Genomic DNA, 20951 nt, shown 5'->3' on the forward strand with positions numbered 1-20951 from the left:
CGTCCACGCTGTCTGCTCATAAGATGGCGGGCCCCACGAGGTCGGGCAAGATGGCGTCCAAGATGGCCGCTCCCACGGCGCACACGCGGCGGTGGCGGGTTTTCCGGCGGTTGGTTTTCCGGCGGGGTTCCCTCTGCACACCTTCCCGAAGTGCCCCTTCTTACCGCACTTAAAGCAGGTGGTGCCTTTCGCCGGGCACAGGTTTCTGGTGTGCTTTGGCTGCCCGCAGAAGTAGCAGTTGGGTCCTTGACGCGTCGCGGCTGTCGTAGGGCTTCTGGGGGGAGAGCTGGGCCCCGCCGGTGTCGGGCTGCCGGGCGGGGAAGATGCCTTCCAAGATGGCGGCGCACACGTGGCGGCGCGGGCTGAAGAGTAGGCGTCCGAGTTTCTCTGGGCCATCTCCAGGGACCGCGCATTGTCCGCAGCCTGTTTCAGGTCCAACTCCGTTTTTTCCAGCAGTCTTTGCCGGATGTGAGTGGAGCTGAGGCCTGTGATAAAGGCATCGCGAACAAGCTCGTCGGTGTACACTGCGGCTTTTACATCTCGGCACTTACAGTCCTTGCCAAGCTTTTTCAGGATGCTTAGGAACTCCTCCACCGATTCCCCAGGTCGCTGTGCGCGAGTAGCGAGTAGATGCCTAGCATACACCTCATTCGTAGGCTGCTGGTAATGCGCCTTTAAGGTGTTGCAGGCGGCCAGGTACGTATCGGCGTCTTGGATGAGGGGGTAAACCCGGTGGCTTACCCAATTCCGTAGCATTCCGAGTCTCATCTTCGCAGTGTCCGTAGCGTCTTTGACGGCTGCGGAATTGTCCAGGAAGAATTCCATACAGTCAAACCAGTGTCCGAAGCGTGCTGATGCGTCCGGAGCATGTTGATCCAAATCCAAACGTTCGGGTTTCAGGAGTTGATCCATAGTGTTGAAAATTGAGTTAATAAAATTGATGTGCCTCAATTATTCCGAGACTCGAAGTTAGCAGAACAAAAGTAAGGCTTTTATTAACTCAGAACATAACACGTAAAATAGAGAGATGTCTACCTTCAGGAGGCTGATGCCCGACTGAAGTTAGATTACAAAGGAGCCAGGTATGGGCGGAGCCCTGCACACAACCAGTTCCAGCACATTCCAATACATAATACATGAGGACTGGGGGAAGGGAAAAGACACAGAAAGCAGGCAGTTACAAGACACAGAAAACAGGCAGTGATGAATGGAATATATTTCATCACATATAGTTTATTTATTTCATATTTGTAGTTATAACAATAATTAATGGCAGTTTGGGGAGCAGAGAAGTAGAGTTGGTTGGAGTTTCTCACAATGCAAACTAACAGCGGGGAGATGCCAAACATAGTCGCTACAGCACCACCACTGACGGGAGAGTGTCATTACAGCAAGACAAGTTTACCTAGACAGTGGTGAAAAAAGTGAAAAGTACAGTTCATAATGGAAAAAGTTACCATCAAAGTATGACAACAGGAAGTAAGGTTTTGTACATGTGAATTTCTCTGTAGAACCTGTGGTATGAAGAGTAGGAATCAACTGTTCTTGGGCTGACAGCTGAGTCATTTTTGAATTGTCGGGTCCTAAATCTGTCTAGTTTTGCCTTTTGAAACACTTTTACTGGGGAAATTAAAATCTAACTGAATATTTAATTTGACTGAAACATGTATCCAAATCACTGACCACAAGAGCATTACAGATGAGGTAGGCCCACCTTCATTACTTCATACATCCAGAATGATCCTATGGTCCCCCCCCCCCCCCATTTTATAAAAAATATTTTCTTAACAGCTTCCAGGCCCCAGAATTGAACACAGCCCTCAAGGTGATGTGTGACCAGTACACTGAACAGTTTGAGCACAACTTCCTGTGAATTATTTGCTATTCTCTGGTTAGGTAGTTCAGTGTTCTATTGCCTTTGTAGTGTCAGCTCTGTTGAGACTTCTAAGTCTCTTTCAGCTTCTTCCTTAACTGTTTTAACACCATTCATGGAATATATGTGTCACCCATGTTTGCTTCCTCTGTGCAATACTTTACACTTACCAACATTAAAGTTCACCTGGTAACGTTCTGCCCACATAGATACTTCATCCACCACATTCTATAATTTCTTCAATTCCGCTGGCCCTCCTAGTTTGGAATCACCTGCAAAATGACAAATTTGCGTTGAGTTTCTGAATCCAAGTCTTTGATGTAAATTAGAAGCAGCAGTGATCGCAACATAAAGTGCTGGAGCATCCCACCCCGAACTCCCCAACCTGACTTAATTACTCTTAACAAGTGCCCATTTTTTTCTACCCTTCAGCCAGTTTCTTGTCCATTTCCAAGGTTCATCCTGAGCTTAACTAGTAGCATGGAATGCTGTCAAATGTCTCTCGGAAGTCCAGGTGCACCAGGTAAAATCCTTTCAGGTTGGCACTTCTTCAACGAGGTCTGGGAGATTTGGGGGTAAAAACTTCCCTTTTCCCTAACCCCAGAACAAAAGGCAATCCTCATGTAGGTGACCTTTAAGCTCCTATCTTATACTCCTTCAGTAAAAGGACGTTGTTTTCCCAAATCTCCCAGACCTCGTTGAAGAAGTGCCAACCCGAGAGGATTTGACCTGGTGCACCTGGACTTCCGAGAGACATTTGACAGCATTCCATGCTACTAAACTTTCCTAATGTAGGTTAGATAGGTGGTTGAAGAAAAGCAGAATACAGGGAAATGGGAAGAGTGTGGAACCTCCGCTCCGGAGGATAAAAACCGACATGGACTGGTTGGGCCAAACAGCCTGTGTGCGTGTTAGAATTATGTAGAAATTACATGATCTAGCTGCAGGGAAACCGCTCCCCATCCTCTAGGTGTTATCTTTACAACACACGTGGTTATTTGCTTTTCTGATGAGTGGAAGAGGCTCGAGGGGCTGAATGGCCCACTCCTGTTTCTGTATAAATGCAAGTTCTTTCTTTCTTTGATTTCACCTGGGGTAAAGCTACTACCGTCTCTCTGTGACCTGCAGCTTGTGTCTTGATCCAGGCTCTCTGACCATCCCACTTTTTATAGATACCGACTATTCATAGGATTTCAAACTGAGTCCAGGGGCCGTTAGCACAATGTTTTGAATTTCTGCTGAATTCTATATTTGTGGACTGATTATTTCTGTTGCTATTCTATATCCTGAACAATGGGTGGTCTCCACATTCTGATGCTCCTTTACTGTAAACATGAAGTTATGTGACATATTAGATATAGTGGGGTGTCATTTAACGTTATGTATCAGCCTCGTGTTGAGACCTATTTAGTGCAGAACCATCGACTATCTGGATGAAATCGTGTTCCAGGAGTGGTCACTGTCCCCTGGCAACCCCACCCACCCCGTCAACGGTGAAGCATTCCCCTGACAACCAGCCCACCAAACCAGCACCATCCCACTGAGTCAGAAATTATCTGCCACTTTTGAGGGCAAAATAGCATGCTGACAAGACCCCACCCCTGCTAAACAAACCTCCCCATTCTCCTCTCCCATTGACCTCACCTCGCTCTCTACTCCTCCCCAGAAAGGTGCCCTTGGCCTTGACTCCCCATGTGCAATTCCATGAGAGATTGACTAGTTTTGAAAAGAAATGCAATGAGGCTATGGATTTCCTTTGCATAACTCGCATTGTCCTTTGGCGGTTAGAACGGGCGGTGGGGGGCGGGGTGGGTGCAGTTCCGTGGAAGTGTAGGGGCGAGTTCAACCCTACTGAGTAGTTAAAATGGGCTGGAGGGCTGACCTGCCGATGCCCTGCCTGAATCCCACCGCCTTCAATATTAACTTATTCTTCTGAGCAGGCATCAAAGACGCTCGCTTGAAAATGGCGGGGTCCTTCTGTAAATGTGCAGATTGTCCGATGATGTCGTCAGGCCCCAACTGAAGCTTTAACTGTAGCCTGAGAGAAGATGTTGGGGCTTTACCCCCAGGTGAAATCAAAGAAAGAAAGACCTTGCATTTATACAGGAACAGGAGTGGGCCATTCAGCCCCTCGAGCCTCTTCCACTCATCAATTCGATCATGACTGATCTGTATCTTAACTCCATTTACCCGCCTTGGTTCCGTAACCTTTAATACCCTTGCCTAACAAAAATCTATCCATCTTAGTTTAGAAATTTTCAATGGTCCCAGCCTCAGCAGTTTTCTGGGGAGAGAGTTCCAGATTTCCACTGCCCTTTGTGTGAAGAGGTGCTTCCTGACATCACCCCTGAACAGCCTAGCTCTAATTTTACAGTTGATGCCCCCTTGTTCTGGACTCCCCCACCAGAGGGAATAGTTTCTCTCTCCCCTATCAAATCCTTTAATGATCTTAAACACCTCAAGTAGATCACCCCCTAATCTTCTATACTCAAGGGAATACAAGCCTAGTCTGTGCAACTTGTCCTCATAATTTAACCCTTTTAGCCCCGGAATCATTCTGGTGACTCTGCGCTGCACCCCCTCCAAGGCCAGTATATCCTTCCTGAGGTGCGGTGCCCAGAACTGAATGCAGTGTCCAGATGGGGTCTCACCAGAGCTTTAAAAAACGGAAGCATAATCTACACCCCTTGTATTCCAGGCCCTTGAGATAAAGGCCAACATTCCAGTAACCTTTTTAAATATATTTTGTACCTGCCCACTAGCTTTTCGTGATTTTTGTACTTGCACCCTTATATCTCTCTGCTAGCTCAGCTCCTTGCTTCTTGCCATTTAGAAAATACTCTGATCTATCTTTCTTAGATCCAAAGTGAATGACCTCATACTTCCCCACATTGAACTGCATCTGCCACAGTTTTGCCCACTCATTTAATTGACCTTTGCAACTTTCTGCTCCCATCTACACTTATTTACTGTGCCACCTAACTTGGATATACGGCTCTCTGTTCCTTCATCTAAGTCATTTATAAACACACTGAAAAGCTGAGGCCATGTACAGATCCCTGGGGGGTCACCACTAGTCACATCCTGTCTCCTAACCACTTCACTTTCACAACCTAAGGACATCCTAAAGTGCTTTACAGCCAATTAAGTACTTTTTGGAGTGTAGTCACTGTTGTAATGTAGGGACGCAGCAACCAATTTGTGCACAGCAAGCTCCCACAAACAGCAATGTGATAATGACCAGATCATCTGTGTTAGTGACGTTGGTTGAGGGGTAAATATTGACTAAGACACCGGGGAGATCTCCGCTGCTCTTCTTCAAAATAGTGCCATGAGACCTTTTACATCCACCTGAGAGAGCAGACGGGGTCTTGGTTTAACATATCTGAAAGACGGCCCCTCCGACAGTGCAGCACTCCCTCAGTACTGTACTGGAATGTCAGCTAGATTTTTGTGCTCGGGTCTCTGGTGGGAATTGAACCCACAAACTTCTGACTCGGAGGCGAGAGTGCTACCAACTGAGCCACGGCTGACCCATAGGGCATATTTCCTTGAGGGGGTCAGGAGGATCAGGCTGCCCTTGGTTTTCCCTCCTGAAACCCCCTCCCGACGCATGACCTTATTGCCGGCCAGCCTTCCCTTGCCTCGTCAAGTCTTGTTCACCCATCACCCCTGTGCTCACTGACCTACATTGGCATACCCGTGCAGTAACGCTTTGAATTTAAAATTCTCATCCTTGTTTTCAAATCCCTCCATGGCCTCGCCCCTCTCTATCTCTCTAACCTCCTCCAGCCCTGAAACCCTCTGAGATCTCTGCGCTCCTCCAATTCTGGCCTCTTGAGCATCCCTGATATTAATTGTCCCACCATTGGCGGCTGTGCTTTCAGCTGCCTAGGCCCTATACTCTGGGATTCCCTCCCTAAACCTCTCTACCTCTCTCCTTCAAGATGCTCCTTAAAACCTACCTCTCTGGCCAAGCTTTCTGTCACCTGTCCCAATATCACTTTAATAAAAACAGAAAATGCTGGAAATACTCAGCAGGTCAGGCAGCATCTGTGGAGAGAGAAACAGAGTTAACGTTTCAGGTCGATGACCCTTCGCAAGTTGCAGTTCTGACGAAGGGTCATCGACCTGAAACGTTAACTCTGTTTCTCTCTCCACAGATGCTGCCTGACCTGAGTGTTTCCAGCATTTTCTGTTTTTATTTCAGATTTCCAGCATCCGCAGTATTTTGCTTTTGTATTAATATCTCTTTACCTGGCTTGGTGTCAAATTTTATTTGATAACGCTGCTATGAAGCGTCTTGGGATGTTTTACTACGTTAAAGGTGCTATGGAAATGTAAATTGTTGTTTATATTTGCCGGAGGTCCCAACGTGGCAAAGTTTAAAAGCAACCAGATTAATTTCTCAAGTAACCGTTTACCTGCTTGCAGCACTTTTAAAGTAACTTGCAGGGTAATATTTTAGCCCTCCTGAACCTAGCAGTTACTGTTTGGGTGTAGAAAAGAGAGACAAGGTAACACATCAGTGATGGACTAAAGATAGAGGGGGTGAAATGGGACATGGACTGGGACGTATTGATGGCTTGTTATACGCCCACCTGATAGTCAGTTGCACTGACCAGCAGAACTGAATATCGGGCGTCTCGTATAATGAGCAGCAACTGCGGTTCAGCCTGCCATGTCCAATTTCACCCCCAGTGTCTTTAGCATAAATAAAAAGTAATAACTAAGTTCAGGCATGTGCTATCTTGTTTCTAAAGCTTGTTTTAATTAAACAGATTTATTTCTTCATGGCTTTACTACCAGAACTGGCGGTATATCTGACCTACCGGGCCTGAGCTCCTTAAATCTCTTCAGTAGCTTGAAGCGCAGAGACCCAAAGGCCGTGGTTAGTGAGAATATACGACGCTTGGGCAGAAGTGCAGGATTTAACCCAAAGACCTTCTGCCTCGCAAAGGTAAAACTTTCATACTTGCATTTGAGAATTACTGCTGTAAAAGGTATCGAGCAGTGTGCTCTCGTAATATTTATTGAAGGAGAAATGTTTAAAATACAGTGGGGGTGGAAAACTGGTGGTAGCCCGATATACACCACCACCAGTTTTCTTTTCCATTGACGTCAGTGTCCCAATTTCCCCACTCTGGGTGATTATCCAGAAACTCCTGCTGGAAGTGGATATCTGGATGTTGGATGAACAACAACTTACATTTATATAGCACCTTTAATGTAGTGAAACCTCCCAAGATGCTTCACAGCAGCGTTAGCAAAACAAAATTTGACACCGAGCCACTTAGAGATATTAAGACAGGTGACCAAAAGCTTGGTCCGAAGAAGTAGGTTTTAAGGAGCATCTTAAAGGAGGAGCGAGAGCTTTAGGAAGGGAATTCCAGAGGTTAGAGCCTATCTAACTGAGTGTCAGCTGTGGCTCAGTGGGTAGCACACTCGCCTCTGAGTTAGGAAGTTGTGGGTTCAAGTCCCACTCCAGGGACTTGAACACATAAATCTAGGCTGACACTCAGTGGAGTGCTGCACTGTCAGAGCTGCCGTCTTTCGGATGAGACGTTAAACCGAGACGTTAAACCAACGTCTGCCCTCTCAGGGGAATGTTAAAGATCCCATGGCACTAATTCGAAGACGAGCAGGGGAGTTATCCTCGGTGTCCTGGGCAATATTTATTCCTCATTTATCATCACAAAAACAGATTATGTGGTCATTATCACATTGCTGTTTGTGGGAGCTTGCTGTGTGCAAATTGGCTGCCGTGTTTCCTACATTACAGCACTGACTACACTTCAAAAGTACTTAATTGGCTGTAAAGTGTTTGGGACGTCGTGAAAGGTGCTATAGAAATGCAAGTTTTTTTCTTTTAGACGGCTGAAGGCACAGCTGCCAACAGGGGGCGATAAAAATTGGGGATGTGCAAGAGGACAGAATTGGAGGAGCGCAGAGATCGTGGAGGGTTGTAGGGCTGGAGGAGGTTAGAAAGATAGGGAGGGGTGAGGCCAAGGAGGGATCTGAATACAAGGATGAGAATTTTTAAATCGATGTGTTGCTGGACCGGAAGCTAATGTAGGTCAGTGAGCACAGGGGTGATGGTTGAACGGGACTTGGCACGAGTTAGGATACTGGGAAGCAGAGATTTGGATGAAGATAAAAAGTAATGTGGCTGTGATTACCTTCCTCCTCCTGCAGTTAAATAGTCTGGTCTTGCTGTCAATGCTCACACATGCATAATAGTCACATGGGCGAGGTACCGCATGACAACTAGTGCTTACAAAACATGCCCCAACATGGAGTTAACATCCAAGCTTTACACGTGCCCCACCCGTAGACTCCCCCCCCCCCCACCCCCCCCCCCCCCCGAAAGCTCCCTTAAATGTAAATAGTTTATGCTGATTGCGCCACTCTGTTTCAGCAAATTCAGGAATCCATGATGCCTAAAACACATTTGGGGCCTAAATTCGTGAACGCCCCAAACCAGGCGCGATTCTGGCAGCACATCGCGGTGATGCTGGGGACGGAACGGCCTAGGGAGCAAATTGAATTAGTCCTCGGGCCTCATCACACTAATTCAGGCGAGCTTTGGTGCCAATCAGGGGCCCCGATGCAACTTGCCTGTCAGGACCTTACCAATTTTATCCCGTGTATGTCCGGGTTGGGGAATGGGGGAGGTGAGGGACCAGCCTGCAGTTGTTACTTAAACCCAGGAGCACCACACCTGCTCCCTCCGACTCTAAACTACCACATTTCTGGAAGTTTTGCGTCCTTTTTTTGAGCGCTCTACTTTAAGCACTGCTGATTAAAGGCTGCTCAAGGCCTGGAAATAAGCAGTTGGAGCTTGCATATCGCACGCTCTGACTGGTCTAAACTAATTTAGCAATCTGGGGCCTGCGCTCAGGGCCAGGGCACTTAAAAGTAAAGGCTGCAACCAATTTAGCAGTGGCTTGAATGTCCGTGCAGATCGGGCGCTGACCTCTGCCCCGCTAAATCGTTGGGCTTAACTTAGGCCCATAAAACAGGCCTAACGATATTAAATTTAGGCCCCATTGAAACTAATAAACATTTGCTCAGTGGTGTGAGGGCAGATTGATTAATCAACACAATAACAGAAGGCCCCAGTAAACGATTTCTACCTTTTTATTAATGTTAAATCGGCTGTTTTGCCCATCGCCATAGGGCTTTGTAACTCCGATAACCACTCTTCAACATTCAGTGTTTTAAATACATGTTTTGTGATTTCAATTGGAATCTTCATTACTGCACCAAACTGTTGCTTTAGGTTTGATGTTGCAAATGCACGGCGAGCAGTTTGGTTGTGTTTTATTGTTACCTTTACTTGTGGTCACTTGGTAATAGGTAAACCATGGGAACACCATCTGGACTATAGGGAAGTCTGAGCCTGACAACTATGATGGAATTGTGACTAATTGGAAAGGTGTCACCATAGCAGCACCAGGAGCAGACTGCATTCCTCTACTGTTTGCTGATCCTGTCCAACAAGCATGTGGAGTAGCTCACGCAGGTAATGTTAATTTTAAATTCCATGTCTGTCCCTTGTGCTACCTTTATTGATTCCAATGCCAAATGCTGGTCCCTGTCTGGCACACTTCCCTGTCAGGAGTCAGAACACCTCCCTTTTATCACCCCATTTAATGACTAACCTAATGTCTCTCTGAGGATACAATGCCATCAGTGCTTCCTCTAATTTTTTTCGTGCGTGGTCCCTTTTAAATTTGTTGTACGGCCGCTGCATGCGCAGTATCTTTTCCAGCGGCCTGCGCGAGAGCTTCCGATCTATGCGCAGCCACACGCCCGCGCACCTTAGGGGGACATTGACTGCCACTGGGTTGAAATGTTGGCTACTGTTGGTATTCCCCAATCCTGCCATGTTATGATTGGTCCTATTAATCCTTCAGCTGGATGCGGAGATACTTCCGCTGTATTTGTGCCTTATGCTTCACAGTTTCCCAAACCAACTTTAGGCATAGTTTCGAACAATAATCCTCTTTGAAAGGGCTGCCCATTAAAGCACCTGATAGTTCATTGAAGCAGTTATCCTGTACTGATACTGGGCGAAAGTCCTCGTGGAGCACGTACGTGAGCCACCACTGGATACTGCACATATAGTCTATATAGTCTGCATAAGTACGGGTTGCCTCCAAGCTCTGTTTTAATTTTAAACCAGTCTCTGCCAGATTTTTCTGTGGCTATAGTTCCTTCCAGTCCCAGCCCATGGGGCACATGCAAGATTTTCCAGTTGGGTTTCCAGTTGGGTTTCTTTTCAATACAAATTTAGAAATAAAAGTCTTGTGTTCGTGCAGCTGTTGTGTATAGCATTTTAGGAACATAGGAACAGGAGCAGGCCATTCAGCCCCTCGAGCCTGTTCCGCCTTTCAATTAGATCATGGCTGATCTGTATCTTAACTCCATTTGCCTGCCTTGGTTCCCTAACCCTTACTAGCCTTAACTAACAGAAATCTATCAATCTCAGTTTTGAAATTGTTAACTGACCCCCAGCCATAACAGCTTTTTGAGGGCTCTAAGTTTTTCTGCTCCTCCACAGTTACCAGCTTCTCACCATTTAGAAAATACTCTGATCTATCTTTCTTAGGTCCAAAGGGATTTCCACTCTCCTTTGTGTGAATACGTGCTTCCTGACATCACCCCTGAACGGCCGAGATCTAAGTTTAAGATTATGTCCCCTTGTTCTGGGCTACCCCACCAGAGGAAATAATTTCTATCTACCCTATCAAATCATTTAATCATCTTAAAAACCTCAATTACATCGCCCCTTAATCTTCTATACTCAAGGGAATACAAGCCTAGTCTGTGCAACCTGTCCTCATAATTAAACCCTTTTAGCCCCGGTATCATTCTGGTGAATCTGCGCTGCACCCCCTCCAAGGCCAGTATATCCTTCCTGAGGTGCGGGGCCCAGAACTGAATGCAGTGTCCAGATGGGACTTCACCAAAGCTTTATATAACTTGTTAAATATTAAATTATATATCACATCATTTACACCCCTTGTATTCCAGACCAATGAGATAATGGCTAACATTCCATTAGCCTTTTTATTTATTTTTTGTACCTGTACACTAGCTTTTAGTGATTTCTATATTTGGACCCCTAAATTTCTCTGCTCCTCCACAGTTCCCAGCTTCTCACCATTTATATATCCAAAGTGGATGATCTCAAACTTCCCCACTGAACTCCATCTGCCAGTTTTGCCCACTCACTTAATCATCAATGTCCCTTTGCTCCCATCCATATTATTTACTGTGCCCCCTAACTTAGTGTCATCAGCAAACGTAGACATACAACTCTCTCTTCCTTCTCTAAGTCATTCCTAGATATAGTGAAACGCTGAGAACCCAGTACAGATCCCTTAAATTGTGTCTGGAAAATAAAATTCCCAGAGACCTAAAGATGAGGATTTTCTCTGGTTAGAATTCATTTTCCAAAGCTAGTCTGAGGAACAGTGCAACAATTGCAGCTACCAAAGATTAATGTTTTCATAGATGGTGTCTGAACAGACATGTGATTTCAAGTGACACAAAATATATCTTCTAGGATGGCTAAATACTGCCCAGTGAATTTCTAAAACACTGATACACAACCAACGATCCTCCCCTCCCACACCCGCCCCTCCAGCCGCCCGTTGATCATTTGGGCAAGGCTAGAGCCTGTGGAACCGTACTGCAGCATTGAGTTACTGCCTTCAGGAGAGGAGGAGAAAAGGGCAAATTACACCTTGGGTCAAAATAAATACTGTTTGGAATGTGCCTGAAAGATATGGGCTTAGAAATCCTTCGGGCACTAACAGGGTCTTACTAAGGCCCTACTAAGACCCTACTTTGCTGAGCAGGAAGTGCGCCACCCGCCATTGTGGAGAAGAAATCCCGTCTTCACACTGAGGACATCCTCCATCGTGTTGTGTGGCACTACCACTGTGCTAAATGGGATAGATTCAGAACAGATCTAGCAACTCAAAACTGGGCATCCATGAGGCGCTGTGGGCCATCAGCAGCAGCAGAATTGTATTCCACCACAATCTGAACCTCATGGTCCGGCATATCCCTCACTCTACCATTACCATCAAGCCAGGGGACCAACCCTGGTTCAATAAGCAGTGTAGAAGAGCAGGCCAGGAGCAGCACCAGATGTACCTATAAATGAGGTGCCAACCTGGGGAAGCTGCAACACAGGACAATATGCATGCTAAAAAGCGGAAGCAGCATGCTATAGACAGGGCTAAGCAATCCCACAATCAATGGATCAGATCAAAGCTCTGCAGTCCTACCACATCCAGTCGTGAATGGTGGTGGACCAGTAAACAACTAACGGGAGGAGGAGGCTCATTGAATATCCCCATCCTCAAAGATGGTGGAGCCCAGCACGTGAGTTCAAAAGAAAAGGCTGAAGCGTTTGCAACCATCATCAGCCAGAAGTGCCGAATGGATGATCCATATCGGCCGCCTCCTGAGGTCCCCACCATCACCGAAGCCAGTCTTCAGCCAATTCGATTCACTCCACATGATATCAAAAAACAGCTGAGTGGACTGGATACAGCAAAGGCTATGGGCCCCGACAACATCCCAACTGTCGTGCTGAAGACTTGTGCTCCAAAATGGGTCTTTTTCCGAATGGCAGGCAGTGACTAGTGGGGTACCGCAGGGATTGGTGCTTGGACCCCAGCTATTCACTATATATATTAATGATCTAGACGAGGGAACTAGATGTAATATCTCCAAGTTTGCAGATGACACAAAGCTGGGTGGGCGTGTGTGCTGTGAGGAGGATGCAGAGAAACTCCAGTATGATTTGGACAGGTTGGGTGATTGGACAGATGCATGGCAGATGCAGTATAATGTGGATAAATGTGAGGTTATGCACTTTGGTGGCAAGAACAGGAAGACAGATTATTATCTGAACGGCAATAGATTGGGAGAAGGGGAAGTGCAACGAGACCTGGGTGTCCTTCTGCACCAGTCGCTGAAGGTAAGCATGCAGGTGCAGCAGGTGGTTAAGAAGGCAAATGGTATGTTGGCCTTCATAGCGAGAGTATTCGAGTACAGGAACAAAGATGTCTTGCTGCAGTTGTACAGGGCCTTGGTGAGACCACACCTTGAGTATTGTGTGCAGTTTTGGTCGCCTTATTGGAGGAAGGGTGTTCTTGCCATGGAGGGAGTGCAGCGAAGATTCACCAGACTGATACCTGGGATGGCAGGAATGATGTATGAAGAGAGATTGGGTCGATTAGGCTTATATTCGCTAGAGTTTGGATGAATGAGAGGGGATCTCATTGAAACTTATAAAATTCAACAGGACTAGACAGACTAGATGCAGGAAGGATGTTCCCGATGGCGGGGAGTCCAGAACCAGGGGTCACAGTCTAAGGATAAGGGGTAAGCCATTTAGGACTGAGATGAGGAGGAATTTCTTCATTCAGAGAGTGGTGAACCTGTGGAATTCTCTACCACAGAAGGCAATTGAGGCCAACTTATTAAATATACTCAAGAAGGAGTTAGATATATTTCTTCAGGCTAAAGGGATCAAGGGATATGGGGAGAAGGCAGGAGCAGGGTACTGAATTTGGATGATCAGCCATGATCTCATTAAATGGTGGAACAGGCTTGAGGGGCCGAATGGCCTACTCCTGCTCCTATCTTCTATGTTTCTAACTAGCCGCGTCTCTAGCCAAGCTGTTCCAGTACAGCTACATCACTGGCATCTATCTGACAGTGTGGAAAACAGCCTAGGTATGTCCTGTCCACAAAAAGCAGGACAAATCCAATCCGGCCAATCACCGTCCCATCAGTCTACTTTCAATCATTAACAAAGTGAAGGAAGGTGTCGTCGACAGTGCTATCAAGTGGCACTTACTCACTAATAACCTGCTTACTGATGCCCTGTTTGGGTTCCGCCAGGACCACTCGGCTCCAGACCTCATTACAACCTTGCTCCAAACATGGACAAAGGAGCTGAATTCCAGAGGTGAGGTGAGAGTGACTGCCCTTGACATCAAGGCAGAATTTGACCGAGTGTGGCATCAAGGGGCCCTAGTAAAGCTGAAGTCAATGGGAATCGGGGGGAAAACTCTCCACTGACTGAAGTCTTACCTAGCACAAAGGACGATGCTTGCGGTGGTTGGAGCTCAATTATCTCAGCCCCAGGGCATCGCTGCAGGAGCTCCTCAGGGCAGTGTCCTAGGCCCAAGCATCTTCAGATGCTTCATCAATGACCTTCCCTCCAACATAAGGTCAGAAATGGGGATGTTCGCTGATGACTGCATAGTGTTCAGTGCCATTCACAACTCCTCAGATAACAAAGCAGTCCATGCTGGCATGCAACAAGACCTGGACGACATTCAGGCTTGGGCTGATAAGTGGCAGGTAACATTTGTGCCATACAAGTGCCAGGCAATGACTATCTCCAACAAGCGAGAGTCTAACCGCCTCCCCTTGACATTCAACGGCATTACCATCGCCGAATCCCTCACCATCAACATCCTGGGGGTCACCGTTGACCAGAAACTTAACTGGACCAGCCACATAAATACTGTGGCAACAAGAGCAGGTCAGAGGCTAGGTATTCTGTGGCAAGTGTCTCACCTCCTGACTCCCCAAAGCTTTTGCACCATCTACAAGACACAAGTAAGGAGTGTGATGGAATACTCTCCATTTGCCTGGATGAGTGCAGCTCCAACAACACTCAAGAAGCTCGACACCATCCAGGACAAAGCAGCCCGCTTGATTGGCACCCCATTCACCACCTTAAACATTCACTCCCTCTACCACTGGCGTACCGTGGCTGCAGTGTGTACCATCTACAAGATGCAGTGCAGCAACTCACCAAGGTTTCTTTGGCAGCACTTCCCAAACCCGCGACCTCTTCCACCTAGAAGGACAAGGGCAGCAGGCGCATGGGAACACCACCACCTCCAAGTTCCCCTCCAGTCACACACCATCCTGACTTAGAAGTATATCGCCGTTCCTTCATTGTCGCCGAGTCAAAATCTTGGAACTCCCAACCGAACAGCACTGTGGGAGTACCTTTGCCACTAGGACTGCAGCAGTTCAAGAAAGCGGCTCACCACCACCTTCTTAAGGGCATTAAAGGATGGGCAATAAATGCTGGCCTTGCCAGTGACGGCCACATCCCATAAACGACTTAAAAAAAATATTGGGAAAGGACAAAAAATTGTCATGCGGAGCCCCTGCCTGAAACAGGAGCTGGTCTCTTTGCATGTGTAAATTAAGGGCCTAAGGCTTGTTTGAGGCCCCTGTTCCAAGGCTGCTTTGCCCTGAGGCATCGGACACCAGCTGCACTCAGTAAAACCAGACTGCTTTTTTGATATGTATAACTGACCTGGCTATTGGAATGCAGAGTAGAATTTCTAAATTTGCCGATGACACCAAACTTGGGGGTGTGGCAAACAGTTCACTCGGTTAATCCCGGGGATGGACATATGAGGAGAGGTTGAGTAGATTGGGACTCTACTCATTACATAAGAACATAAGAACATAAGAAAGAGTAGCAGGAGTAGGCCAATCGGCCCCTCTAGCCTGCTCCGCCATTCAATAAGATCATGGCTGATCTGATCCTAACCGCCAATCTACTATCACAGAACCATCTCCTGAATCTAACAGAATTAGACACACGAAATAGGAGCAGGATCAGGCTACACGGCCCCTGGGCCCGCTCCGCTACCCACAGGGCCATAACCGATCCGAACCTAGACTCATGTCCAAATTCCTGCCCGCTCCCCGTAACCCTTAATTCCCTTTACTTCTAGGAAACTGTCTATTTCTGTTTTAAATTTATGTAATGATGTAGCTTCTACAGCTTTTTGGGGCAGCATATTCCATGGACCTACCACCCTCTGAGTGAAGTAGTTCCTCCTCATCTCAGTTTTGAAAGAGCAGCCCCTTATTCTAAGACTATGCCCCCTAGTTCTAGTTTCACCCATCGGGAACATCCTCCCTGCATCCACCCGATCCAACCCCTTCACAATCTTATATGTTTCAATAAGATCGCCTCTCATTCTTCTGAACTCCAATGAGTAGAGTCCCAATCTACTCAACCTCTCCTCATATGTCCATCCCCTCATCCCCGGGATTAACCGAGTGAACCTTCTTTGTACTGACTCGAGAGCAAGTATGTCTTTTAAGTATGGACACCAAAACTGTATGCAGTATTCCAGGTGCGGTCTCACCAATACCTTGTACAACTGAAGCAATACCTCCCTATTTTTATATTCTATCCCCCTAGCAATGAAAGCCAACATTCCATTGGCCTTCTTAATCACTTGCTGCACCTGCATACTAACCTTTTGAGTTTCGTGCACCAGGACCCCCAGATCCCTTTGTACTTCAGTACTTTCCAGTTTCTTGCCATTAAGATAATAGCTCGCTCTACGATTTTTCCTGCCAAAGTGCATAACCTCACACTTTCCAGTATTGTATTCCATCTGCCAAATCTCTGCCCACTTACTTAGCCTGTCTATGTCCCCTTGCAGGTTTTTTTATGTCCTCCTCACTCACTACTTTCCCTCCCATCTTAGTATCATCTGCAAACTTTGATATGTTACACTCGGTCCCCTCCTCCAAATCGTTAATGTAGATTGTAAAGAGTTGGGGACCCAGCACTGACCCCTGCGGAACACCACTAGTTACTGATTGCCAGTCTGAGAATGAACCATTTATCCCAACTCTCTGCCTTCTGTTAGACAGCCAATCCTCTATCCCTGCCAGAATATTACCCCCAATCCCGTGATTTTTTATCTTAAGCAATAATCTTTTGTGTGGCACCTTGTCAGATGCCTTTTGGAAGTCTAAATACACTACGTCCACTGGTTTCCCTTTATCCACCATATATGTTACTTCCTCAAAGAACTCCAGCAAATTTGTCAAACATGACTTCCCCTTCATAAAACCATGCTGACTTTGTCCTATTAAATTATGATTATCCAAATGTCCTGTTACTGTCTCCTTAATAATGGACTCCAAAATTTTACCTACCACAGATGTTAGGCTAACCGGTCTATAGTTTCCAGCCTTCTGTCTACTGCCCTTTTTAAATAAGGGCGTTACATTAGCAGATTTGGAGTTCAGAAGAATGAGGGGCGATCTTATTGTAACATATAAGATTGTGAAGGGGTTGGATCGGGTGGATGCGGGGAGGATGTTCCCGATGATGGGTGAAACTAGAACTAGGGGGCATAGTCTTAGAATAAGGGGCTGTTCTTTCAAAACTGAGATGAGGAGGAACTACTTCACTCAGAGGGTGATAGGTCCATGGAATATGCTGCCCCAAAAAGCTGTAGAAGCTACATCATTACATAAATTTAAAACAGAAATAGACAGTTTCCTAGAAGTAAAGGGAATTAAGGGTTACGGGGAGCGGGCAGGAATTTGGACATGAGTCTAGGTTCGGATCGGTCATGGCCCTGTGGGTAGCGGAGCGGGCCCAGGGGCCGTGTAGCCTGATCCTGCTCCTATTTCGTGTGTCTAATTCTGTTAGATTCAGGAGATGGTTCTGTGATAGTAGATTGGCGGTTAGGATCAGATCAGCCATGATCTTATTGAATGGCGGAGCAGGCTCGAGGGGCCGATTGGCCTACTCCTGCTCCTATTTCTTATGTTCTTATGTTCTTATGTAATGCTTAATGGCATAGTTTTAAAGAGTGTGCAGGGACAGAGGGACCTGGGAGTTAATGTGCATAGGTCCCTGAAGTTGGCAGGACATATTGAGGGAGTGGTTAGCAAAGCATATGGGATTTTGGGCTTCATCAATAGAGGTATTAAGTACAAAAGTAGAGAAGTTATGCTGAACCTTTATAAAGCGCTGGTTAGGCCACAAATGGAGTATTGCATCCAGTTCTGGTCACGACACTTTAGGGAGGATGTGAAGGCCCTTGAGAGGGTGCAGAGGAGATTTACCAGAATGGGTCCGGGGATGGGGGATCTTAGCTATAAGGACAGGTTGGAGAAGCTGGATTTGTTTTCATTAGAGCAAAGGAGGTTGAGGGGTGATTTGATAGAGGTGTACAAGATTATGACGGGATGGATAGGCTAGACGGGAAAGGCTGTTCCCAGTAGTTGATGGAACAAGGACTAGGGGACACAGATTTAAGGTTTTGGGCAAGAGATACAGGGGGAAAGTGAGGAAAAACTTTCTTATGCAGCGAGTGGTGATGACCTGGAACTCACTGCCGACAGAAGTGGTAGAAGCGGAGACACGCAATATTTTCAAGGGGACACTGGATAGGCACTTGAGGGAAATAAACTTGCAGGGCTTCGGGGATAGAGTGAGGGGAATGGGACTGACTGGATTGCTGGACAGCGAGCCAGCACGGACTCGATGGGCCGAATACCCTCCTTCTGTGCTGTTATGGCTCTATGACTCAAGACCTTTGGACCGCCTGCTGCCAACAAGATAATTTTTTCAAATATACTTACCTGAATGTGGAGCTGGGAGGAACAGGAGTACTTCTCCCGATCCCACATTTATAGAATGCAGCGCTGCCGCTCCACCCCTGACCCATCCTCTGATCCTCCCGTCCACACCTCCCCGCCCCCGGCCTCCAATCCTCCCCTCCCATCCCCCCCCCCCCCCCGCAGCCACCGATCTCTTCCCCCCCCCCCACCCCGGCAACAAATGAAACATTGTTTGATTGAACCGGAATAGTGTTTGCTTGTACCTTTCAGGTTGGAAGGGAACACTGGCAGGAGTTGCTATGGCTACAGTGAACGCGATGGTGACTGAATTTGGCTGCAATGTGAAAAATATTCTGGTTGTGATGGGTCCTTGTGTGGGCTCATGTTGCTTCACACTTCACCAAGAGGCAGCCAGAGAGTTCATGAAGATCGACACCGGCTGCGTGAAAGAGCGCGACGCTCCCCGTCCTGCTATTGACCTCAGGCGAGCAACAAGGTAAGTGTAGAAGCTGCAATCTGTTACCGAGTCAGATCAAAACCTCAAATAGAGAAATACATGTTCCTGTTTTTGATGCTTTATATTTAAAATGAGACGCAAAGGAGCATTTTAATCAGTGTTTTAAGGCTAGTTTGATCTGTTTTAAGTGGAAAAGTTCTGAAATTTTAAAATAGATATATGTATTTAGTACGGCTTTTTTAAATGACAGTTGAGGGGGGAAGCATTCTACAAAATGTTGAACTTTTCTTTCCTAAGGGCTTTACTGGAATGTGGAGGGATTCTATCTGAAAACATAAGTGCTGATTCCACAAGCAGTAAATGCACGGAAGTGGCTTTTTGCACCGTCTGCCACCCAGAGATGCTTTTTTCATATAGTCGGGATGGAAACAACTTTGGAACCCAAATTGGATTTATCTCTGTCAGAGGCTAGAGGTAAACTTCCAATCTCATGCAGGTAAATCGTTTCTCTTGTTTAAAAGACAGACAGTTATGTGATGCATGGTTTGAGATTGTTGATGCTTGTGTCCAAGACTGACAATGGAGCTTTGCTTTCCAGAAGTCGTGCTGTGGAATCGATGGGTGTCCAACAGGGCCCCCTTCTGGTAACTACCCTTCAATACAATTCAGACAACTGAATTCAGTGGGACCATGGCATCGTTCCTAACATTCATGCACTGCCTTCGAGAAATGTTCCTTCACACAAAGAAGCTGCTGTAAATGGACTTTTTAAATCATATTTATGAAACAAATTCACATTTTTTGCACAAAGTTTATATATATATATACAGGAGAAAATACAAAGAAAGACTTGCATTTATATAGCGCTTTTCAAGACCACGGGACGTCCCAAAGCCCTTTGCAGCCAATTAAGTATTTTTGAAGTGTAGTCACTGTTGTACTGCACTGCTGCTCATCCTGGCCTACAAGGAAACCTAAAATAAAAATGTCCACACTTTCCTGCTGTGTGGCCCACAACCCCCCCACCCCCCGCCACCCTAGCAGCAGGTCTGGCCTGAAGTCATCACTGCTCCCCTCGCTCAGGCCTCCAACTAAAATTACAGATCGCATCCCGATGACATCACGGGCCCCGATCTGCATATTTAAAGATGGTCGGCTGCCTTCCTGCAGGTGTCCCGCTCGCCTGTTCAAAAGAGCAGGTTAACATGGGGATATGGCAGGAAGGCAGTGGAGCAGAGGGAATAAGTGACGGGCCTCATTTTAACTGCCCCCGCCTGGTGGAGACCAATGAAGCCAATGGAAAAGAAAATCAGACAGGGTGTAAAAGTCTGGCGGTTCACTGTCGCCTGTTTTGAGCTACCGTCCAAGACCAACTTCCCTCCAAAATTCTGTAAACTATGTGCTTTCATATGTCACGTTTTATGATTTTTACCTATTTGCCTAGAAGTTAAATTTGGACCAGAAGGGGTTCACTCCCAGCAACACACAAGGTATCTGGAAATGTTGATTTAGGCCTGTTAACTGAGACCAGATGAAATAGCCAACAGAAGCGTTTTTCTCGCACACCATATCAGTTTGAGACAATAGGGCCCGTTACCATTTTCCAGAGAGGTTCACGCCTGTAATGATGAATTTGTTTCATTCATTGGCCTTAGCCGGTCAGACATTGTAGCTGTCATAGCCCCCACACCAAAGGGAGAGGTGGTAGTTTGATTGCCGATGCACCAAGTCTCATCCCAACAGAGTAGAGGGAGGGGTAAAGGTTAAGCATTTGGCTCTCTCAATGTGTGTGTATTTCTCTGCTCTCTTACTCATTCTCGCACTTGCTTGCTCTTTTCTTGTGCTCTCAAGTCAGCCTGGAGCAGGTTTGAGTTTGGAGCAGTCAGTGAAGCAGAGGAGTCTCAGTTTCTAATCAGCCAGTGGGAGATAGGAAGTATCCTGGCTGAGATATGAACATGTATGTCCTGTATGGGAAAGGTTAATGCTGGCTCCCTTCGGGGAACTCTTACAGTGAATTTAACCTGTTAACAGGGGTAAAGAGGCAAACTTTGATGGTGTATTTCCACGGTATATTTTCCATGCTTAGAGGAGCGATATGAAATATTGTAAATAGCTAGAAAACTGTATTCGTTTCATGTATTAAAAATAAACCAGTTTGTTGGTTTACAATTGCTCTTA

At 46.5% G+C, this 20951-nt stretch overlaps 1 protein-coding gene across 2 annotated transcripts in view; it reads left to right on the forward strand.

Moving 5' to 3' along the window:
- Positions 1-20951, forward strand: part of lacc1 (laccase domain multifunctional purine nucleosidase 1) — a 36637-nt gene that overhangs the window by 9278 nt on the left and 6408 nt on the right. The window contains exons 3-7 of one of the 2 annotated variants that reach the window (XM_086006507.1): positions 6655-6833; positions 9233-9398; positions 18587-18812; positions 19071-19269; positions 19372-20951. In XM_086006507.1, coding sequence (XP_085862633.1) covers positions 6655-6833; positions 9233-9398; positions 18587-18812; positions 19071-19245 — 746 coding nt within the window. In that variant the 3' untranslated portion in view covers positions 19246-19269; positions 19372-20951. The remainder of the gene's footprint in view (positions 1-6654; positions 6834-9232; positions 9399-18586; positions 18813-19070; positions 19270-19371) is intronic. The other variant, XM_086006508.1, reaches the window with a different exon arrangement.

This window comes from Somniosus microcephalus, chromosome 14, assembly GCF_052327205.1.
Source record: "Somniosus microcephalus isolate GS21.2 chromosome 14, FLI_Smic_1.0, whole genome shotgun sequence".
NCBI lineage: Eukaryota > Metazoa > Chordata > Chondrichthyes > Squaliformes > Somniosidae > Somniosus > Somniosus microcephalus.